Source organism: Crocuta crocuta, unplaced genomic scaffold, assembly GCF_008692635.1.
Source record: "Crocuta crocuta isolate KB4526 unplaced genomic scaffold, BGI_CrCroc_1.0 scaffold213, whole genome shotgun sequence".
Lineage (NCBI taxonomy): Eukaryota > Metazoa > Chordata > Mammalia > Carnivora > Hyaenidae > Crocuta > Crocuta crocuta.
In genome coordinates, this window is record NW_027529442.1 from 2810698 (window position 1) to 2835228 (window position 24531).

The window sequence follows — 24531 nt, forward strand, 5'->3', positions numbered from 1 at the left end:
GAGGTCATGGGGTGGGGGGCAGGCCGTGCCCTCCCTGAGAGCAGTGAGGATTCCTCAGGACAGAGCGCATGCTGTCACATGGTTGCGTGCAGATGGAATGAAATTCCGGGCTCCTGGCACCGTGAAGGCAAAGCAATACTGCAAATAGGAAGGACGGTCAGGTCGGCTTGATCATCCCTCACGCGGCAGTCCGGTGTCACTTGTGTTTTTGCCTGGCCTTTAGGGGCAAGACCTGGGCAAACCCAGCCTCTGTGGGGACAGCATTTTCTTAGGTCTCTCACCCCGCAGGGTGTTGCTGACAAAGGTCACTCCCCAACCCCCTCAAACAAAATTCTCACACCAGCACTGTGAAACGTCAGAAAGAGAAATGACTTGGTCGTGAAACCTGAGGTTGAGCCCGGTCCGGCCCCAAGCTAGTCTGTGAGTTCAAGACCCCTGCTCTGCAGACCTCCGTTGTCTCCTCCCGCAAGTCTTTGCTTGAGATTTGAGGCTTCCCGACAATATGTTGCAAACTTGCCCTCTCACTTTGAGAGGGACAGACCCACCCACCAACCCATGTCTGGGGCAACAGACTATGCCACTGACCCGCATGACTAGACCGTGACTTAAAAGGCCGAGGAATTCTGGAGTGGCCATTGTTTACCGGATTCAAGATGGAGGGGGTGCCCCAGAGCTGGTGTTGCCAATGACTGTGGGAACTGGAATCGGTGTTCCAGTGACAGATGGGGGTGAGGGACTCTTTTGCCCCAGCATCCTTTTCAGTGCTTCAGGATGAATTGAACAGCGCTGGTGTTAGCATTTGGCCCCCTTCCCTGCATGCCTACCGCGTAGTAGCCCAGGCAAAGGGTCCTTCCCTGTCAAGAAGCACGGAGAGAGCTCCCAGTGTCTTTAGGCGCTCCCAGTATGCAAAGGCCTCCCAGGGTGGATACTGAACTGACTTGGACACGTGGCCCATAATGCAGCCTTCTGGCCGTATTTTCCATTAACAGGATCTTCCAGGTTTTTTTTAATGTTTTTATTTATTTCTAGGAGAGAAAGAGAGAGAGAGAGAGACAGCGTGAGCAGGGGAGGGTCAGAGAGAGAGGGAGTCACAGACTGAAACAGGCTCCAGGCTCTGAGCTGGCAGTCAGCACAGAGACCGACGCGGGGCTCGAACCCACGAACTGCGAGATCATGACCTAAGCGGGAGTCGGACGCTTAACCGACTAAGCCACCCAGGTGCCCCAGGACCTTCCAGTTTTTAAGATCCTCCCAGCCATCAACCAGATTAACTGCCTGGCTGGGCTGCCCCCTGCTGGAGCCCAGCAGAATTACTCTCATTTGCGACTGGTTCTTTCAGCATGTCGCCAGAGCTTTGCTATTAAAGCTTTCTGTCGAGGGAGGGATTGCACATCTGATCCTTGTAAGCCTCGGCTTACAACCCTGCTTTCAGGACTCTGGGGAGGCGAACCTGTTCTTAATTCAGCTTATAGGGCGCCTGGCTGGTGCAGCCTCTCTACCTCTCCATCTCTGTCCCCCTGGCTCTCATGCTGTCTGTCCAGAACACACTTCCTCCCCCGCACACAGCCTGGCCAACTCCTCTTCACCCTTCAGGTCTCCGGTCACCCCTCCAGCATCCCTAGGGCAGGCAGCTCTCCCCCTCCACAGACCCCCTGGGCTCTCCCTGGCACCACATTCATTTTATCCTAATCACGTGGTCTGGTGTCTGCTTCGCCCCCATTAAGTGACGTCCGCCCCACGGCACTGGGCTGTTTTTGTCTGACGTCCTGCTGCGTCCCCATCCCCCGGCACCACATCTGGCATGCACGAGGGACTTGGCAAAAGCGATTTGATGAGAAATGGTGGGGCGAGGGGTCGGGAGAAATGGGCTGGCACAGTTAGGGAGATACTTTATAAATCGTGAAGCGCCGTGTGGTGGTTTTCACCGGAAGGGACCTCACCTGCCTGCCTCTGTCTTCTTACCTGTGAGCTGGCCTCGGGCTGGCCCTGCGTGTCGACAGGCCCGTGCATGAAACAGAAGGGGATCAAAGTAAATTAGAGGAAGCCAGGAAAAAAGCTCGATAACATGCTTGTTCATTACTCAGGAGACTTGCCTCTTTATAAATCTGTTCCCAGGGCCAATTATTTCTTCCCTGGTCAGCCCACCTTCTAGGACGTGGAAACCCAGCCTGATTAGCCCTGCATTTAAGCCACCTGCGGAGGGACACTCGGGGCTGGCGGAACGCTGGCCTAGTTTCTGCAGAGCAGAAGGAGCCTTGCTGAGAACAAGTCAGCCTGCAGCCAGCTCTAGATTTTTCCAGGGGCTTCTCCCTGCGATCCCAGTTAACCTTTGCTTTCTCGCCACCTGCCTCCCATGATTGTGTGCGGGCACCCCGAGTCCCCAGCCCTGCACGGCGTCTGAACTTCATTTGCGCCACCTGGAGAGTTCCAGGCATCTCCCCCGTAGTATAAAGGAGAGTAGGTTTCTCACGGAGCGTGCTGGGCACTTGTGAAGATCCTCCGGGGCCTGCCTGCCGGAGCCAGAGGAAAGAGCTGCTTGGGTAAGAGGTGTCTGTGGACCCAAGAAAAATCCTACATCACGGCAGACATTCCTGAGAACCCCTAGACTTGCTGCTCTTGAGAGGCAGATGCGTGCTGGGGGCAGAGTGAGGCGTGGCTTCCTATCCCCGCTTGACTTTGACCTTTCAGAAGGATGGGGATAAGAGGCAAACCTGGGGAAACGGGATCTGGGGGGATCTGGGGGCGTAGGCACTGCTGCGTAGGTAGCCTCTGATGCTCTTGCTGGATTGTACTAGAATGCAGTCTGTGAGTCGCGGGCTGGGACTCCTGGGTGAGTGCTCTTGCCCTGGCCGGAGTTCCACGCCCACTCCCCACCCGTGCCTGGGAGACTGGGAGTCCCCTGCTTGGATGGCTGTCCCACTGTGACTTTATCTTTCGGGGAGAGCTGCTTTCCCAAAACAGAATCAGGTGCAAATACTAGAGAAAGCAGTAATGGGGGCCAAGCAGGTGAAGACTATAACCACTGTGGTTATAGTTGGTTATTGTAGTAAAACCCATTAGGCCCTCCCTTCGGCCCTAGCGCTGGGGACCCTGAGAGGCTCTCGGCCACCTCCCCCCAGCCCAGTCCCTTTCTAGAGGCAAGTGCGTTGCTGCGTTCAGATTGAGCACATTTCTTCCGTGTATCCAAGTGCTGCTGGATCATCGTGGTCTTGGAGCGGGGCTGGATGTCCGTCTTCTACACAACTGTCTCTCAGAGCATCTTGCCCTCTATCTGCAAGTCTATCCCACGGGCAGTTACAGAAAAAGCGCCGTTTGGGTGGGGACTCCATAGGAAATGGTGCCACCTGCAGATCGCCACACTCGCCCTAGGGCAGCTGAAGCAGGCAGCTCAGTTCTCCGGAAACCGCCCCAAACTGGGACAGAGCTCTAGATCTTCTCCTAACTCCCCATTCCCCCTCTCCACCAGCCCCTCTAACTGCCATGGTTTCTCTTTGCAGCAGAAAAGAACACCTCTGGAATGATAAGCCGTCCTTCTCCAGGGAGGATGGAGTGGATCATCCCTCTGATTGTGGTATCAGCCTTGACCTTCGTGTGCCTCATCCTTCTCATTGCTGTGCTAGTTTATTGGAGGTGAGTAAGCCAGGCTGCGCCCACAGAGGGGAAGTGTGGGCTGGGTCCTGCCGTAAGCACGCTGCGTGCCCAGAGCCCACGGCCTCTGATTGAGTAAGTTGAGGCAGCTAGAGTGTGGCTGGGGTCACCATCTGGGGGGGGGTCCGTTCAATTTGGAAGCAGCTGCTGGGCTAGAGCCACTTCTGAGATGAAGGCACTTAGGATGCGCTTCTGAGGGTTACTGCCAAAGGAGCTTTCGCTCAGGAACCCGAGAGCTGCAGGTTTGAATCCCAGCATTGGTACTTGCCAGCTTCAATCCCATTTCCGTGTTAAGCTTTAGTTTTTGGAAAAGGAGTTAACAAGGCTCCTAGCGTTTCCACTTTCTCAGGGACCGTGTTTGATGTTGCTGTATCTACATAATGACCCTTCTTGACTTGAAAATGTTTGCCGCAGCCTTCCGCTAAAAATCCAGTTATAGGGAAACGTATAGCCTACTCTGGCATTTAATACGTGTACTATAAAGACTGCTGATTTTAAGTCCCCTCTCTATTATCATTGTCCTTGAACTAGTTCTCACTACTTCCCCTGGGAAGCCTGCTTGCAGCTTCTGCTTAAAAGATCTGTGTTTCTCAGCTACACTCTCCAAGCCAGCTTAGCAGAGCGAGGCAGGCTGGCCCACTTGGTTGGCCTGGCTACCTTAACCTCTCAGAGTGCTGTAGGAGGCTTCTGTCCTTGAACCAGCTTCCTCCATGATGAACAGGTGTCCTGTTTCTGTCCTTTGCGTCTTTCTTGCCATCCATGCAATTAATTTTGAGTTCCTGGTAAATGCCAGACACTCCTCTTCCCGGAGCTTGCTGTTTAGTGGAGGAGACAGACCATAAGCAAAGCACATACATAAAATCTAGGATACTTAACATGATGTTAAATGTGTATTGGAGAGAACTAAATCTGGGAAGAGGGGAGGTATTCTGGGATTTATGGTGAGTATTCAGAGTAATTGAAGAAGCCCTAAATGGCAAGTGATATTTGAGCTAAGACCTAAAGCAGGAGGGACTCAAATGGGTTCCACGTGGGGCAAGTTGTAAGTGGCGGAAACAGCATGTGCAAAGGCCCTGAGGCAAGAATGTGCTTGGTATGTTTCAGGGATAGCTAAAAGGTCAGGGTGGCTAGAGCAGGTGAGCGTGGGGGAGAGTGGTAGGAGAGGGCGTCGGGAAGAAATGGGGTAGAGGGGAGTCATGTCAGGTACAAACCTGTGGGTTATTCTGAGTACCTTGCATTTCACCCTGAGATGAGCAGGGTTTGCTGCGTAAGGGTGTTGTGATCTAACGTCAGGGTTACTTAGTTGCTGTGTTGCAAAAACCTTGAAGAGGATCAAGGCAGAAGCAGAGATACCAGCTGGGAGATGGACTGAAGTAGTTCAGGAGGAGGTGATGAGGGTAGCCATGCAGATGGTTGGAATCCGCTGGGAGATAGGCTGTATGTTCTCATTCAGGAAACGAGGCTTCCTCTCCAGCTTTCCCCAGTGTCTGATGACACCTCTGAGACTGAGTTCTGCAGACCTGCTAGATGATGAATTTGGGGGCGGTGGGGATGAGCCTCCAAATCCTAGACCCATCTCCGTGTTGTTCCTTCTCCAGGACAAAGTGGTTTGCAAACACACACTGGTCTGGAGCCCGTTGGTAAAGTGAGAGCTGCCTGACGTGGGTCTAACGGAGTATGTAGAATTAACAAAATATCTGTACCCTGCTTCTTGGCTGTGCTCGGGACTATGGTCTGAATTGCACACCCTCCCCATGGGTGAGCGGAGAGGGTGCACGGCTGCCCCACACTGGGGACCATTGCTTAGCAACCGCAGCGTGAAAAAAGTGCCTGTGCTAAGCAGCTGTAGCAAAGATCTCAGGACGGTTTGGGACTTGGCCCATCTTGGTGCTAGGCACCCCTCCCCCTGCTGAGCCTAGATCACTGTGACCAAGATACACCATGGGCGAGTTGGCCAAGCACACATGTCTACACTACAAGCTACATGGAGGAAGGGACTGGATTATCTAGTAAGGAGCCCTTTACAACCCTGCCATTCAAGATGCATTTTCCCGTCAGAAAATGATAACTGAATATACTCCGGAGAAACCTCAGTCTGAATAGATAGAAAATGTTTGAATAATATTTTGTGTATAAAAATAGGTCTTCCGTGTGTGTGTGTGTGTATGTGTATGTGTGTGTAGAAAGCTTGATTAACCAGAAGTGGGGCACCTGGATGGCTCACTTGGTGAAGCGTCCGACTTCGGCTCAGGTCATGATCTCACTGTTCCTGAGTTCGAGCCCCATGTCGGGCTCTGTGCTGACCGTCTGCTTCGGATCCTCTGTGCCCCTCTCTCTCTGCCCCTCCTCTGCTCGTGTTCGCTTTTGCGCGCTCTCTCTCTCTCTCTCTCTCCCCCTCTTTCTCAAAAATAACATTTAAAATTCTAATTAATTAAAAAAAGTAACAAGGAGTTTAAATTTGAGCAGACCCCGCACATGATTTTCTGCTGGACTCTGAGTGCCCGTATACAAAAGTGAACGTGACAGAGAAAATTCTTACAGATGAAGGAAAGTAACATCGAATTAGCATTAGAACAGATGAGTCAGCTTAGTGTGAGAAGAGCCTAGAGGAGACAAGGACTTATTTTCTGTCCCAACTTTTTCATTTTTTATTAATGTGGAAGGAGGAGGCGCGGGGGTGCTCACACAGAAAGTCGGTCCCTGCGGAAGAGCGCCGTGTCCCGCCGGCAATGCAGTTTTGAAGCTGGGGCACCCGTGTAGCTTTTCGCCTTTTGAGGTGCAGTGAGAGCGGGTGATTGGCAAGCAGACGTGACAGAAGGAGAGCACTGAGGCAGGTCAACACCTTCTGGATTGTTTTCCCCAGTGGCAGGCCCGGCACCCAGGGGTTCACACCTGCTCACTGTGGTGGCAGTTTCTACAACCAGAGACGGACCCTTTACATCTCCGGTTCTGGTCCCTGAGTGTGTTCACTTGGAGTTGTTGACCCTGCCGTTGAATGAATCCACGAGGGAACCTGGAGTCTCTGTCGTTTTCTCATGCGTGTCCCCCTGTACGATGATACGAGTGCTGGCTAAGGTTTTCCCAGCCTCATCGTAGTGCCAGGACCCCGGCCGAGCACATGGGTGGCCTCATCTTTGGTGATTCTCCGAAGAAATCTTAGGGCGGGTGCTACTATTATCCCATTTAAAAAATCAGAGGCTGGGAACTCAGGAGGTCCAGCGACTTGCCCAGCGGCCTAGAGGAAGTGGTGAACCCTGGTTTTGAACCCACGACCTTTTCATCCTAGAATCCCTAACCTTCTTGAACCATTAAGATGCATGCGTCACACACACACCCCATGAAAGCTTAGCATGACTGACCTTCGGCCGGGCCCACAGGAGGTGGGGTCAGTGGGCCTGCGGTGACACCGTCTTCCCATCGAGCCTCCCCTGCTGTCTTTGGCCAAGGAAGGTAGAGGAGCTTGTGTTGGTTGAATGCCCTCCACAGGCTAAGCAGTGTGCAGAAGCATCATCTACGGTGTTGGAATTGACCGAAATCGATTTCAAACTGCCTGAAGTTCAAGGGGAAAAAATCCTCGACTCGTGGAATTGAAAAGTTGGTGGCGCACAAGGCCCAGCTCGATGGGTGAGCAGGAGCCGGGACCGCCGGGCTCAGCTTGTGTTTCTCTCCCTCTTAGTCTCTGGGGTTTATTCACCCCGTGTGGGCTTCTCTCTGAGGCCCTCTGTTGGCCCATGGTGGCCTCTGGCCCACAGGGGACACACACCCTCCGGTCCCCGTGGAAAGGGAGTTTCTCTTCCCTAACAGTTCCATCTCCATCCCAACATGGTGTCTCTTAGAACTGACTCCGGTCATTTGTTCACCCCTAGAACCTTCTGGAGGGATTAAGGGCTTTTTGTCAGGCTTGGTTCCTACATGAACTCTAGAGCCCAGAGGTGAAGTCTTTGCCGTCAAAATCACATGCACAAAACTGGACAGTGGGTATCTTCCCAAAGGATCGTCAGGGCCCAGAAAGGGGACCAGATCCCGGCGCCAGGCAGATGCAAGCAGCCAGCGTCTCACCTTCCAAAGAAGCGGGGAAATTGGAACCAGGAGGAGAGGGATGTCTGCTAAGAAAAGAGAATTCCGACTTGGACAGCCAAGAAACACACATGCGAGTCGTAGGAAGGAGACAAAGCGGGCCTGCGAGCTCAGCCTGGCCAGCCTGGGAGTCTCAGCCAGGACTCTGGTGTCCTGCACACATGTGCCATGGACTGGAAGAACAGGGACCACTTTGAGTCTCCTCCCACCCGCAGGATTATTAGAGCCTGCACACGGCAGTTTTACAAGGGTCATGTTGTTGAAGAAACGACAAAGCGGTTTCTATTGCGTGGGCACAGACCCACGGGCAGCTTCCTGCGTTCAGGCCGTGCTCACGGTACGCCTGCTGCATACCTGTGCTGGGGATTGGGGAAGAGGTCCTGTCCCCCAGGCCCCTCTCCCTTTCTCCCTGCAGTCCCCGGAAGAGGCAGACGAGTAAATACAATCGAGTGTGGAGAACATTTGGAGGACTGAGCTCGGAGAAGAACAAACCTAGTAAGAGGGTGTGCAGGCATGGCGCTGGAGAGAACCTGGCGGATCATAAGCAGGCGACTGTGGTTCATTGCCACTGGAGCGTGAGGACGGCAACAGCCAGATCGTGAAGGACCTGGGTGCCACCCAAAGGGATATGTGCCTTACCCTAAGCGTGCTGGAAAGGCATGAGGGAACCACAGCTACAGGAAGGCGAGATGAGAAAGAGGCGACCTTGTGGAGCGGTGAGGGAGCGCATGGGCCCAGCGGCAGACAGCCTGGATTGGAGCCTGCCTCCACCGCTTACTATGCATAGCCTCCGAGCACGTGTTGTTAGCAGGGCCTCAGTTCCTCCCAAAGGGGTGGAAATGAATTTGTGGGAGGTGGAAAATGTACTCTTTGAAAGCACAGATAGACATGTAGTGCACACAGGCACAGCATGTTAGGGTGTTAAAATTTCACTGGAGGAGAGTGATTAGGAAAATGTCTATAAGCCCCTGAGGAAGTGCCCTTGGTTCCGATGAGCACCAGGTGATGTGTGGAAGGATCAAATCACTATATCATACACCTGAAACTAGTTGAACACTGTGTTGACTAACTGGAGGTGAAATAAAAACTTTACAAAAAGGCCCCTTAAGACAGCTGCCACTGGGAAGAAGAACTGAGAATTTCCCCGTCTGCAATATAGTCCAGAAATGCGCCCATTGGCTCCCATCAGGATTAGGTGTGTGCTCTTGGGAAATGATGATCCCAGTGCCTGGTGCCTGATAAACAAGGAACGATAGCTGTGCTATCCCCGACTTCAGGGAAAAATAAAAATTCAATTCTGGGCCCTGGTGTGCCTAGAAAGAAATTCTTTAATAAAATCAGCTTTACAGAGCTGAATGAATGCTGTCCCTTAAATGTAATGAGTGTATAGCTGTATACTTTCCAATCCTATATTGTTGTTTAAAACCTGGGTTAAAAATAGCTTTGGGAATTTCCTTCTAGAGTTCATTCTTTGGAATGATCTCAGAAGTGCCAGGTATTTATCCCAGAAGTAGCTAAAAGTCATGTGTTTGGAGCTCAGTATGGTATAAATGTAGGTGAACCAACTGAAGAGAAGCACTTTGGGCCAGGAAAGGAAAGGGTAACGAAGTGGGTTTGGGGGATCCTTCCATTGGGCCTAAAGACCATTCCAGAAGAGCAGATCCCTAAGAAGTAGGTTAAAGGCATGGCTCACCCACCCAGCCCACCCTTCTGGAAGCCCAGTGGTCACCCTCATTAACCTGCAATCCGCTGCCTTAGAGCAAGCTTCATTAGCTGCGGTTGCACTCCCCAACACCCTGGTGGCCTAAAACACGAGGTCATTGGTCACCTATGTGTAGACTGATGGAGCTAGGCAGCTCTCTTGCACGTGGGGCTTCTCTTTCTGGGACACACGTTTCCCAAGTGGCTGCAGCAGGATAAAAAAAAAATTTAAAAAGTCAGGGAGGCACCTTGTTCTCAGTTGGAAAGCCCAGGAGTGGAATCCTTAAGGACCGTTGGTGCATCCCCATTGGCCAGAGGGAATCCCACACCCCCGGGGATACATGGTAAGATGGAGAGCACATGGACAGTCCTCGAGTGCTGCCACAAGTGTCCCCTAATATTCAGACCCACAGGCATCATGTGGCAAATTATGTTTCCTTGAAGGCACAACTCTCAAGGCCAACCATTAGATGAGTCTCATTCTTTCACATTTGGCCCAAACAAAAAATAGGGCAGAGACCGGATTTTAATTTTTTGGTCAACTAAAAGATTCTTAGAGAGCCAGTAGGGACTCTGAGTATTAGTTTTCCAGGCGGCAACATGGAGTTAGGGAGAAGCTTACCTTTCAATATTGGTTAGCTCAGGTATTAGAGATAGGATGCCACAGTTCTTTGTTAAATGCTCCTTGTAAGGTCGGCGTTGAAGAGCTATAGGAATCCACGTCCATAGCAATGCAGAAGTTGCTGTGACGCTCAGAACAAATAGATGTTGTGGAACAAAGGTCAGGGCCATAGGGCAGCTAATAAAGATGAAACCGCTAAAAACTCGGCTAATAGGCACAGCTTGCTGCCTTTTGCAAATGGTGCCCTGTGTGTGCCTTTTAAATTTTGTAATCCCTATTACCCATGCAGTGGTTCCGTGCGGTGACCATTTCCGTAGAATTGAGGGAGAGGTAATACGTGGAGTCGTTTTTGAAGTGTGCCATTTTGGCCTTACCACTCAGGATGGCAACAAAATGCACCTTTGAATTACGAACAGTCAGGCGATGCATTCCAAGAGCTCTAGATACCCGTCTTCCAAGACAAGCTGTTTACATGGCAGCAATGTGCTGACGTTCCTGAAAAGACAGGGAGCTGCACAGCTGCTACGACTCAGAAAGAAGGGGGGAGTTTTTGGACGGGTTCATTTCAATTTGCATAATCTGAGGTAGATGCCGGGCGAAGAGCCCTGTGCAGGCTGTCCGGTCGCAGTGCTTGGGCATACAGTTTGCTTCTGTACGGACTTGCTCTGTAGCATAGCTGAGCTCGTGTGAGCAACACATCCGTGTCCATTTAGGACTACGAGTGCTGCCACGATAATTAAAAACAAAATTTTTCTCCAATCGAGAGGAAAATTGCTTCGAAGGTACCTCTTTCCTCATTGAGCCAAATCTCCCCCCACTAAACTGACTGTCTTAAGGCCTTTATGGCCAAGAATCTTTCCTTGAATTTTTACCATACTGCACATGTGTTAAATAGATTATGTTGCCTCCTAATCAGCATTCAAATCCTAGGAGTTACTACATTTTGCACATCGGAAAACTAAGGTGAAATCAGGTGACCTGCCCCAGTCACAGTGGTAATCGTTGGTGGACTTTGGATTTGAACCCGGCCAATTCTGCCTCATAGCCTAAGGACATAGCCTCATGTCCTAATCGTTACATGATTTTGGGGCCACCTGGGTGGCTTGGTTGAGTGTCTAACTCTTGATTTTGGCTCAGGTCATGATCCCAGGGTCAGGGGATTGAACCCCTTGTTGGGCTCTGCTGGGCATGAAGCCTGCTTTAAATTCTCTCCACCTCCCCCTTCCCACATGTGTGTGCTCTCTCTCTCTCTCTCTCTCAAAATAAAAAATAATTATAAATTAAAAACACTTAATCATGACATTATTTTGCCTAAATGAGGACTAGCATGTCAGGAGGCATGTACTTCCTTCCACAGCCTGTTTTCATAACACACATTTGTTGAAAAGATCCTGTGGTTTGGATATGCCAAAATCACATGGAAGAAAACTTCATAAGACCAACTGTAATTTCAGGGGTTCGAGAAACAGAGTACGTTTTGAGATTGAATCAGATAACCTATTTGTTCGGTCTTATCCCAGCTAATCAGTGCTGTATTCCCTTGATGACCAGTTGCCCATCAATATTATTGACCATAATTCTAGCTTAAAGAACTTTCCAGAGACAGAGAACAGCTTTAATTTTCAGATTCATGTAGGACTGAGCTAAGTATATGGATGCTGGAGCAGATAAGATGGAAACTCAAAGTGGGAATTGTAACCTCTAACCCATGTTGTTAGTTTGGTGTTGGAACGTCATGCTCTGATCTGAGAAATTGATGGCCCCCTCCAGCACACGATTGAGCTGTGGTAAATTCTGTGATAGAGGAGTCAACACTGACTGAGCCCCAGAGGCAGATAGAAGGTCTCTTTTACTCTCACCTTTTACACTTGGAGAAATTTTGATCCCTCCTCATTAAGGATGCTATTCCGGGGCACCAGGGTGGCTCAGTTGGTGGAGCGTCCGACTTCAGCTTAGGTTATGATCTCATGGTTTGTGAGTTTAAGCCCCACATCGGGCTTGCTGCTGACAGCACAGAACCTGCTGCAGATCCTCTGTTTCCCTCTCTCTCTGAACCTCCCCTGCGCTCCCTCGCTCGCTTGCTCTCTCTCAAAATTGAATAAACATTTACTTTTATAAAAGGCTATTTGTGAAAACAAGTGAATTTTTTTGATATTGCCCTATTTTTTGCTTTGTTCTTTGGAAGACAATGTAATAAATAAGAGGGGATGTTGGGGTGATTGGGTGTCTCAGTCACTTGAGCCTCCGACTTCAGCTCAGGTTGTGATCTTGTGTTTCATGAGTTCGAGCCCTGCATCAGGCTCATTGCTGTCAGCACAGAGTCCACTTTAGATCCTCTGTCTCCCTCTCAAGAATAAAAATATGAGGAGCTGCAACCCACATAGGCGGGAGGGGGTTGTGTTGGCATTAACTGAGGCTCCAGCAAACAGGTACATGTGAACACGGCATGTGGGCACATGGTAACGCCCCTCTCCTGCTCAAGGAGTGACGGACCCCATGTGCCCCAGTAGAACGTGGATCCTCCCGTAGCCCCTCAGGAACAGTAGTGACAGAGCTGCCGTGAGCCCGGCACAGGCCCTCCACCCACCTGCTCTAACAGCCGGCGCTTCCCAGTTCGCTCTCCAGTAACTGGATCCAGTTTAGGCGTACATCCCCCTCCATCCCAGGGACGTCACTGAGGAGACAGATACCGTTAAGAGTGATCTGTCCGCTGCGTGTGCCTGCGAACAGATAGCAACGGGTGAACACTCCTCACCATACCCGGTAATTGGCAAATTGCTACAAAGCAAATGCGGTGTTATTTAATCCTCTTCGAACAAATGTGGGTGGTGGCTAAGGTGTAGGACTGCATCACCTTCCCAAAGGAGGAAACCGCTTCCAGAAAGGGAATGACTTTTTTGGGATCACAGAGCTTGAATGCTTTAGAGGTACTTCTACCGAGGGTTTGCTTTTGTTCACCTGAGACCCTTTATGGCTGGCTCGTTTATTCTTTCCTTTGTTGCTCGTTCAGACACCTTTCTTAAGTGTCTAGTTTGTGCCGGGCACTGGCCATCCAGCAAGAAGACAGAGTTCCAGTCTTCAGGGAGCCTTAGGCTAATGGGGTAAATAAGCAGGTAGAGAAAGGTCCTCCCAAATGGAGGTCAAAAAGAGGTGGCCTCCACCCCTGTTTTATTTCGTAGATACTGTTTTTTAAGATCTAGATTGTTGGGGCGCCTGGGTGGCTGAGCTGGTTAAGTGTCTGACTTCAGCTCAGGTCATGATTTGTGGTTTGTGGGTTCGAGCCCCATGTCAGGCTCTGTGCTCACATCTTGGAGCCTGGAGGCTGCTTCGAATTCTGTGTGTGTGTCTCTCTCCTCCTCCTCCCCAGCTTGCATCTGTCTCTCTCTTTAAGAAAAATGAATAAGCACTAAAATAAAAAAGTTAAAAATCCAGATTGTTTTGAAAATAGGAAGATAACCCAGCTATCTGGGTTCTCATGTTAAATGCGGTAACATTGTTGTCATGTTCCTTTGTGGCATTAGTGGGCTGGATGGAGCTAACGGTGGTGGGGACATCTTTTGGGGAAGAGGGGCACCAGCTCTCCGGCCTGTCTATCTCTGCCCTCCCTGCAGCCCCTGCCTGGCCCCCCTGCATTGGGGTTCCCCTGAGTTGCAGCAGTGACTTGGGGGGGGGTGCTCTGGAATGGACTCTGACCTCTGCCAGGGTCCGGTGGGAATGAGGCAGAGCCGGGAAAGGCTCCTGGGTGGAAGGGTGTTGAGCGGTGATGTTCACAGAACAGAGAGAAGCCACAGAGGCTCCGGGCAGAGCTCTGTGTCAGAGCGGACGTGGAGGCACTCGGCCACGGCATGATCAGGTCTTCCAGAGGGAGCAAGCTGTCAAACTGCCCTTCATCCATGCAAAAGAAAGCCTACTTTTGCGGGCAGAAGCGGATTCTTTTCCAGGGGATTTGGCATACACAGTGGCACCGACCCAGTCCAAGCTGCTCTTACATGGCTTGTGTGTGGCAGGGACCAGGAACGAAGAGCAGGTTTATACACTCTTCTCAAGTCCAGAGCAATCCAGGCTGGCAACTCCCACTTCGTGGTGGCTTTGTGGGATCACCTTTGTCTCTTCGGCGAACAGACTGCTCCTGGGGCCGCTGGTATCCCAGGCATCGTTTTTTTCCTTTTAAAACTCATCGACTGCCCAGGCCACTCCTCCCTTTCTGGAACCTGCAGCTGTGGCCGTGTTTCAAGATTTTTTTTTTTCATCATCAGGAATAATTTTTACAATTCGACCCTTCAGATCCTGACAATGTGTCAAGCCAGTGCGGAGAGCTAACGTGCCTTGCGTGATGCCAAAATACGGCTTCCCTCGGAGGGCTTGAGTTTCAGACATGGTGGTTCTAAACTGCCTTGCTCTCAGACGCTAAAAGGCATGGGGGTGGGAAGCCTTCTGAGGTCCCCAGCTGTTCCTTGACGTGGGCACTGTTTCTTTCTTTCTCCCTGCAGCTGTGTGCCCAGCTGTGTGGGTCACGTGCCGGCTGATGCTGCCGATCGCAGGCAACTTTTTGCTCAATAACTGTTTCCCAAATGGCTACTCGGGGGCCTTTCAGAATTTATAAGAACTGTCAGTTGTTATAGTAACCGGCCCCCTGCTCTCGAGTTTGGCCCTGAGATGCCAGTCGAAGCTCTTGGAATAGGCTAACACTTAGTCATTAGACAAAAGCAGAGAGAGATTCGCTGCTGAAGGTTGCCATTTAAACATCCTCCCTGGTACTTAAAAGAAGGGATTGGTTCTGTCAAGGAGGAAGTGGATGCATCCATTTTTAAAGCCAACAACGGACTTTTCGGGAAAGGGAAACTCCTGCGTTGAGTGTCTGCTGCATAACCAACACGGGTCTTTGGATTTCTCAGAATCAAGTATCCCCTCTCCCAGGGTTGACCGTGTCTGTTCTGCGGGTTTGCTCAGGTGGCCCCCTCAATCATCCAAGATATTAGTTATTGGTTTTATGGCATTTGCTTCTCCGTGAAGTGTTGTCAGTTTACGGGTGGTAGTTTGAAGCGCCTGTGATTGTGTGTGAGGAAAAGCTGTGGAGATCGCCGGCTCTGCTCCAAAATTCCCGAAAGAGTGAATCTGGCAGAATTCAGAGTAGGGCTAAGGGTTGAGAAGAAGTCTAAATATTTTAGGAAGCTGCAAATTTCAAGTTTCTATGAAGATTTGCAAAAACACTCCAACACACTCGTGATTTCCTCAGATTAATGTTCATCGCTGCACGGAGTATGTTTGTGATGTTTTGAGGACAGTTATAGTTCCAGAATGTACTCAAGAGAGGGAGATAAGTCCTGAATTACAGCACACTCCCCACCTGCCCCACCCCACCCCCACTTTTTAGTCCTGTTCGCACCTTGAGGCCTCTCCAAATTTTTGGTTCCTGTGCCAAGCCCTTGTATCCAATATAGAAGCTAATAATTATCAAAGTAAATGAAAGCTTGTATTAAAGGAGAAGAGAGGGGAGCCTGAGTGGCTCAGTCAACTGACCGTCCGACTCGGTTTCAGCTCAGGTCGTGATCTCACGGTCTGTGGGATCAAGCCCCGCAGCTGATTAGTGTAGAGCCTGCTTGGGATTCTCTCTCTCCCCCTCTCTCCTCCCTCTCTCCTCTCTCTCTCCTTCTTACCCCCCATTCCTGCTCTCTCTCTTTCTTTCTCAAAATAAAAAAATAAACGTTTAAAAAAATAAAGGAGAAGCGAAACCTAACACCTAAGAATTCAGGGATGTGTGTCTTTGGAAATAAAATCTAACAGAAGCTCTCAGATGTTCTTTGGAATTACAAACCTGAATTCAGAGTTCTACGTGGGATTCAGCAGAACTTCCAGAGAAAGAGAACCTCACTATAAGAGGGTTTGCCTTTGCTGTTCTGTCAAGGGTTTGGAATGAATAAGAATCATTCTGCTGTGAAATCCTGCAGCCCAGGTACTTAGAGGATTGCATATCCTCAAGTAAACGCCTTCCAGTGTTCCTGTGTGGCAAAAGTGTATCTTTCAAATGCCAGGAAACAAGACTCCGATGCTGCAGGTATTTAAGTTTTAAGGGAAAACTGATCATGGAACATCACGGGTAGTAGTGACTTGACTGCTACCCCCAGCTGCTCTGAGTTGCCTCTCTGCGTGTTCCCCAGTCTGGGTTGTGAGTCAGAAACTGTTGCGAGAGGAGAGGAATGAATGAAGAAAGGACAAAAACCCGGATTGGTCTAACAGTGCCACATTCACTTACATTAGTTGCAGATGGGAGGTTCAACTAATGCCCAGTAGATTGCGGCTGAGTTCTCTTGATTTCAGTGGTGTGGTAAACGATCCTGTTGGCCAAAGCTTTGTGTCAAAGGTAGAAGGTCAGATATGTGAAGGAGGAAATCCAGTGATGGTTGGACTTGTGAAAACCTCCACCATTAATGCCAGGAATAATAAAGGTTTCTAATACGTAAAGACCATTTTCAAGATCAAAGTTCCCATTTTGTATTAATTAACTAGAAGCACAACAAAACCTTGATAAACCTGGTCACCTTTGTGTGCAAGCTTTCCCTTTTGAAAAAGGAAACTCGTAATGGGTGTGTATGTGTGTAAAGTGGGAGGGGGGGCATTCGTGTCGAACTCTTGGTAGACAATTGAAAGTACTGTCTTCTATACCTGTTCTCTTTTGTTTTTTGTTTATTTAGAGGGTGTAACAAAATAAAGTCCAAGGGCTTTCCCAGACGTTTCCGTGAAGTGCCTTCTTCTGGGGAGAGAGGAGAGAAGGGGAGCAGGTGAGGGGCGGTCAAGCTTAGGGGGGCGGGGGTGCCTCTTTGGGGCTGGCTTGCCAGAGTTTTGTTTGTCACCCTGGAGATTAAAGTCCTCTAGACCCCCCGGTGCTGCAACTTACCTGTTCTACCCCAGCTCCCAAAAGTAAGAATTATAAATACTGACACAGAGTGCGGGGTAGCTGGTAGCAGTGGAAGTCTGTCCTGTGTGTGCCTGCTTTACTTTATTTGGTGATTTTGGCGGGAGGGGGGTGGTTATTTTCTAGAACGGGACATACTGGGAAATTTCTATGTTGGTGTGTCTGTATGTCAGTTGCATCCATTATCTTTCCAAAATTTGAGATGTTTGCATGTTTTAGAGCTTTAAAAAAAAAAAAATGCATGCATTTAGCCTTACAAGTGAAAAATATCTTTCAGAAACCTAAATGTATAAATACGGAAGAGGAGTAGGATGGGGAGAGAGAAGTGAGCAAATGGGGATACAGCATGTGTTTTTCCAGAAGAGTGAAATTTTTTTGAAAAACGAAAAAGCCCATGAGTTCTAGATAGCTTGAATACTGGGAACAAACATTGTCCTGCCATGATCTGTAATAAACCTTTAGAAGTCCTGATCACGTGATCTTAATCACCCCATATTACCACCTATTGTAATATTTGTATATGGCTCATAGAAGGTAAACTTCACTTAATATTAAAATGGTAATATTTTAATATTGCCAGTTAGGATAATTCACTACAGTGTTGTGTGGTGAGTACTCCCTTATTACTTTCAATGAAGCAATTTATAGAATTTACATTAAGAATTCTTACATGGAATGATTTCTCTCCCACGATTGAGGAAATTATTGAGATGAAATTTTACATACCCTTACACTATAATCAAGTACACTTATGAGACCTGAGAAGGTATATTACAGGGAATTGTGGAAGGTGAATAAGAAGCTCTGTGATCTATCTTCTTTTAAGTTATATGATGCAATTTTGCCTCATAGGGAAAATTGGTAACTGCTGACCCCATGACACAATTTCTCCCTAAGATCTCTTTTTACTACACAAGTCCTCAATTTCTAATCTGTTTTCAAAACTCCAAAGTTAAAACTGAAATAGAAACCCCTCTGTATTGCTTCAGATTCAAAGATGTAATCTTAGCGAGGACCTTGGCCGTCATATAAATGCCTAATATTCATGCCCAGACTGTTATAAATACAACGTGGTCTTGACTGTGACACATTAAAAGGCAGCAGCAGCTCATGGGCACCACAGAGATAATGCACATCTCCATTCGGTGTTCTCTCCGGAAGTGATACCATAGCTGGGTGGTCAGTGATTAACTCTAATTTATACTCTTGGCCCTAGATGTGGGAGTAGGCTTATAAGAGATATATTTTAGGCTCTGGGAGGGTATGCTTTGTTACTAGGTGCTCAGCGTCTCTAGTTTCTTCTCTACCTTTAAGTCCCCGAAGCATGGGGGGGAGGGGGAGCACAGTGACTTTCATTGAGATCCAGAAGTTGAGAACAATCTTGGGAAGCTGTAAGTAGTACTAGAATACATGTGATCATGAATTCCATCTTTTACTTGACGTTTTTGATCATGTAGCAGCAAAAGACAGACCTTGGCTCAGAGAGACTGGTTCTGCTGCACCTCTACCTATCCCTGGCTGTGTGACCTTGAGCGACTTAACAAGGCTCTCTGAGCCTGGATGTTCTCACCTAAGAGTGGGTCCAGTGAGCGTTCCTTTTCATGGGGCTGTCATGAAGAGGGAATGAGGGAGTATATGTGAAATGCTTAGTGGATGTAATACGGTACCCCATCAAGAGCATGAGGAGAGAGAGGCTCTGGGCAGTTGCTTGTCTGGGCAACGCTGCGTGGATGGCTGAGCGGGGACAGCCACGTGGCGGTCAGAGGTGGGAGCGCTGCCCTGTCACACTGCTTGATGTGCCATGCTCATCAGTCCATGGTGGAAGAGTGGGCCAGACAGACATCCCGTCCTCCAGGGGCCCAAATCTCTCCTATGCCACACGCTGCTGCTGGCGGGCCCTGCCGTGCTCTGTTCCACCTGAGCCTACAGGCCCTCATTCCTCTTGACTGCTGTGTGCGAAAGACCCCCAGCCCACTCTCCCCTCTCCTCCCTCCTCCTTTATCCCAGGAGCATTGGCGGCAGCCTCCTGACCCACTTCTGTCCTGTGCTGCTCTGTGAAAAGCCCTCCAGAGGACTGGGGCCCAGCCTTCCTCTACCGGGCCGCAGATGCATCAGGGAAGCAGGGCCAAACAGCCATCTCCTGCCTTGGCCTCTTTTTAGCCACTCTCATTTCCCATTCTGGTCTGCGTCCCATCCAAAAATTTGGCAGGGACTCGGAGAGGAGCCCCCAAAGCTGCCTGAATAGCGACCCTTTAAACGGGTAAAAATAGCTGTTGCGGAGCCTATGCACATACACCTGTTTCCCTGTTCGATCTGACCTCATCTGCCTTAAACAGTCCCCGCCCGCAGTGGGAGGAAGAGGCCTGTGGAGTCTAGAGGTGGACAGAACCCGTAAAAAAAAAAAAAGCAATGGCTGTAAGGAGTGATCGCTGATTCACTACCCGCGCCGCCCCCCCCCGCCCAGAACGGAGGAGAAAAAACAATAAAAATCAGATCCAAGTATTTAAGTTTTCCCTCCAAAAAATAATAATTGATTTAAATTTTGAATTAGGGAATACCTGACACTTGTGAAAATCAAAAAGCTTCATATTATATATACCATTCCATCTCCATTCCATCACCTACCCACCTGGCTCCCTACCTCGTTACAGATACATAAGCTTGATGGAAGGTTTGGTGTCTCTTCTTCCAGACCTTGGAGGTGAGGGGTGGTGTGTGTGTGCGAGCAAATATGAATCTGTATCCCCAGATCTCCTTTTACACCGAAGAACCCCACATACCCTATCCTACACCTTGCTTTTTTCACTTAACATTAATTTTCTCTGTGCGTATGTGGTTTCCTCCTCCTCGTTTAACAGAAGCACAGAATTCCTTTGTATAGTTGTCGTAATTTATTTAACCAATCCTCTCTGGGTGTCATTTTTGGCTGCTCCTGGTTTCTTGTTATTACAAGCAACACCAGGGTGAATGAATAACTATGTCATTTTGCAAGTGGCCAAGTCTGTCTGGAGGATAAAGTCCGGAAATGGGCTGTGTCAGGAACTAGACGCATTTGTCATTTTGACGGATGGCACCAAATCGCCCTTCCTGGTGTCAGACCCAGGGTGGCTTCCTTCAGCGACGCCTGAGCACCTCTTTGTCTGCGACTTCCCGGTGGGGGGGATGTTGTCAAATGGGGGTGATCTTTCCAGGTGAAAACTGGTGCCTCCGTGTAGCTAGCATGTGTTTTTTTTAATTATGAGTGAGGCTGGGCATCTTTGATATTTGTGCCATTTGCGTTTGTTTTGCTCTAAACTCTTGGTCTTTTGCTCCTTTTTCCTTTGCATTGTTGGTCTTTGTCTAATCAGAGGGAGATTATGGTCAGCAATAACTGTGGCAAATTTCTTCTTTCCTTAATCTGTGGTTTGTCTGTTAACTATGTTCATGTTGCTTCTTGGACTTCTTTAGAAGCAGATTCATCCATACATGTCTTTTTTTGGTTTCTGGATTTTGAGTCCTCATTAGAAAGCCTTTCTCCATTCTGTGATTGATTATTTTGGTACTTTTCGTGGTTTCAAACTTTAATGATAAATTCTTATATCATTTGGAGTTGAATGTGGTCGATAGTGGGATGCCTAAGTCAACTTTTCTCTTTCCCAGATGTATTTAAAAAAGACTACCATGGGGCTGGTTCGTGAAGAGGCACATTAACCTCAAGAGATCCTTAACATAGCACACTTCCAGCTAAAGTCTGAGCGACTTAGTTCAGTCGGCATATTAATGACCCAGATCGTTGCCAAAAAGTTTTTACCAGAACATTTTATGTTACAGATGTTGGATCGTATGTGCATGTGTGCAGTGAATAAAATGTGAGTTTCATTTCCTACCTCCTGTTCAAAACGGGTTGGGCCGTAATGTCCCCATTAACCACCCCCATCATTGGGGGATTGTGTTGCTACCTTAAAATAGTGGGAAGAGGAGGCAGAGAGTCCCTTAAGCCTCAGGCTAGAAATTCAGAACATTCCGGGCCAGGGTTCTAACTCAGTGTGGGACACCTAGTTCAAAGCCCCTGACTTGAAGCCTTCTTTTCTGGGTAATAGCTCCAAGGACTGGAAAGTACTTTCTAGAGCTCACTTCCCTAAAGCCAGCACAATGTAAAAACTACCCTGTTCAGGTTCTTGGGCTGGTCAAAATGTGGTTTACAAAAGGACCCCTGCTGTCTTATCTCCTGGAATGTACTACCAAGCACTTCAGTCATTCCTAAGAGTTTCTGGGGATTGCTTGCAAACTTAATGTTTAGCGTGAAAGCGGATTGCACCGAGACCACTTATGTGTATGTAATTTGTCAGTTTTCTCCTACGTTCCTTGGATGCTAATTGCAGGCAGTTTGTACCCTCCAGTGAAATTCTCCCTGCAAAAATCAGATTTTTGTCACTTCCAGCTCTCAGAAGAGTTGAGTGGACCATCTTGCCTAACCATGTGAAGATCCAAAATACTTAGAAACACATTTTCTCCTCGTTGAGTAGATCTGTCCTCTCTCATGTCTTATCCATCTTCATGGTTTGGTTTGCTTTCCTTGGCCCTTCTGCCCTTCATCTCCTCCTCACCTCTGACAGGCCCTAACTTATCCACCACGTAACAACCATATGTCCCGGGATTTGCCAAATTGTCCTGAGGTGAAATATGCCATTTGATTACTCCCAAAAGGACTTTGATATTTGTCAGAACACATGTGCCTTTCCCGGTTTGGAGACTATGAAAATGAGAAGTACAGTTCTGACCTTTTCTTTCTAGAAGATTCCTTCCTATAGAAACTAGAGAACTCCACTAGCAAATCATTTCACATACAGTAGAGGAAACTGAATGGCAAGTGAATGGTTGCCTGTGAGAAATCTCAACTCAGAACTTCGAGCGGGCTGTTTTCCAAGTGGGACCCCTGAGTTATTTCAAGCAGACATTCCTCTTTGAGGAAAAGCCCAACAATGCCCATAGCCTTTTCCTTCTATTGTTGTCTCTGACTTCTATTTCTAGAAACAGTTTGCCCTAATAAATCAAACCGCATCTTTTTAACACAGCTTTCAGTCATCTTCTTTGAAAGCATGTGCATGTTTTCAACTTCCTATTTATAAGTGCCTCTTATTCATACGTTGTTTACTACGACCGATCCATACACAAAAGTAAATATTAATGTGATTTCTGGACTCAACTGCATGAAAATAAATGGGAGTATTAGCAGGGATGGCGCTGTACATTTAAATGAGGGGAGTGTATAAATCACTTAAGATTGCTTAATTAATATTCACCAGCAGTTCAGCCAACTGCCCATTCTTTGCTGCAATTAGCATTTTGAGCTCCACACTGCTGACAAACCCCTTGTCATCCGGATATGATTATAAAACCATTGAGCTTAATTGAAAGACAATGACTGGGTTTCTGATCCCCACACATCAGTTATTTTGTCATCCCAGGTTTCTGTAGGACTCTGGAAATAGTGTTGTGATCCTGCCCTTGCAGGGCCCCGGCGGTCGTGATGTGGACGGCGGGGGTGTTCTAATAAGCCAGGGACCCTGGGTAGAAACAATGGGACCTCTCAAGCTCGTTAAAAGGGATGTCCATTTTTGACCCACATGTCTGTACATCTCAGAAACCTCCGCTGCTGTAAGCAGGGCTGGAGAAGGTGCCTGTTGAGGACCCCTTTCGATATACAGCAGTGCCAAGTGGACTTCCAGACCTTTCTGATCTTCAGTCTTTGTGGACTCCAGGTCGGCATGTTTGCTTTTGAAAAGTATCCATCCCCTCAATTCTTCCCAGATCCTTGTCAGAGGGGCAGAGAGAGATGTAAGTGAGAACAAAGAGAGCAGAGATGACCTTCGCAAGCACCTAGAAAACGTGGAGCAACAGAAAGGAAAGCTTTTCTGTAGAATTCTGGTCATAACGGGTGTTCTGTGTTAAGGGTGTGTCCCTATTCCTGGACAGACATGGGAAGGGAGAATGGCACATCTTCCTAGTTTCCTGCATTTTATTTGAATAGTAAGGCTCTGTACCTTGAGTAATTAGGGATACTGATGTGTGTGTGTATGTCTGTCTTTCTCATTAATCAGGAGAACCAATTAAACATGGGGCCTGCCATGTGCTGGCAGTGTGTGTATGCTGCAGTGGGGAGCTTGGAGAATTGACATTGATGGTTTACTGATGGTGGTCATGACTATGCACAGATCTGACTATGCGCAGACTAAGCTCTGATATGCGCAGAGCTTTCTCAAGCATAGACTTCGTGATTTTTGCGAGAGGCTATTTTCAGAAATTTTAGTCAAGGACCAAATGTCCGTGACTATCCACTTAGCATGTTCATGGACTTCTTACAAGTGAGACTGATCCGTCCACGCTCGCACCTACCACAAGGCCTCAGGCACGGTACGGGCTCAGACCACAGATCACGGCGTTGGGCTTGAGGCCAAGGGAGCTGCTCACCAGCATCCAAATCGATTTGATCAGCTACTAGAGAGGATATCACACACTACCCTCTTGACTTGCCATCAGGCCTTTCCTAGACATCTGAAAATTTAAGAGCCCACATTAGTGTTCTAAAAATGGATGAGTGAATGGAGAGTGATAAAGAGAGTTTGTTTGCATTTTGCTACTGAGGACTTTTCGTGAGATGCATATATATCTAATAGGTTGGCCATCTTTGGTCAAGCACCGGAAACAATTTGGCTTGGATTTACGAGCTGTGTTGTAGGAAACATGTCAGCGTTTGGACAGTGTGGAGAAGTACTTTTCTCTGTGAACATGGACACGAAAGGAGTGCTTCCAGCTCAGGGACCAGCAGATGCACCTCTGCCCTTCTGTTTGCATTCTGGCCCGTGGACCCATTGACTTGGACCTGAGGAAAAACCGCCTGACGGCCAGCTGAGGTGTCTCTTTCTTGCGCCCCTCTAGAAGCAGTCAGTGAATGTTTGACGTAATCCTATCTTGCTATTTCTTCATTGGGATGTGTTTTTAGAGAGCCGTCTAACCCCATGGTTTTCAGATTTGTGCAAGTAGCAGGGTGCTTAGAATGAGGACGTCAGAACATCCATGAACCACCTCAGAAGTAAATATTGACTAACTCAACTGCGTGAGAGAAATGAAAATTTAATATCTGGAAGATAAGCAAAGCCATCCACCAAGGTGGTTTATAGCGTAGCTTTAGGGGGAGAGACTTCAATTTGAGAAATCTGTGATCTGAGAAAACACTTCTCAGTGTGGACGGGAGAACACTGTGCTCCACCTTCAAAAATGCCAGCCTATTTCTGAGAACTGAGGTTCCAACAGAAATGGAGCAGAAGACCTTTCAGATTCTTATTTAAGTATGTGAAATACAGTTTATTTTTTCTGTACTTGAGAGGATTATGTTAACATCCTTGAAGTCTTAACTATAGTTTTTTAGCCCATCTGGGACCCTGTAAGTTCTAGATGCTTACTTTTACGGTCCCTTTTATGGTTACGTGCTGTTTGAGATTGTTTTATTTCTCCAGTGGCTTTCTTTGAGTACTGGAGACCCTCTGGAACCATTTTCCCCCTGTCACAGTGCTTCTTAACCGGGGGGGCA

At 48.4% G+C, this 24531-nt stretch overlaps 1 protein-coding gene across 3 annotated transcripts in view; it reads left to right on the forward strand.

The window, feature by feature from the left end:
- PTPRG (protein tyrosine phosphatase receptor type G) overlaps positions 1-24531 on the forward strand; it is a 706759-nt gene that overhangs the window by 618385 nt on the left and 63843 nt on the right. Inside the window, exons 13-14 of one of the 3 annotated variants that reach the window (XM_077760247.1) lie at positions 3498-3630; positions 16741-16827. In XM_077760247.1, the coding sequence (XP_077616373.1) occupies positions 3498-3630; positions 16741-16827 (220 nt within the window). The remainder of the gene's footprint in view (positions 1-3497; positions 3631-16740; positions 16828-24531) is intronic. The other 2 variants (XM_077760245.1, XM_077760246.1) reach the window with 2 other exon arrangements.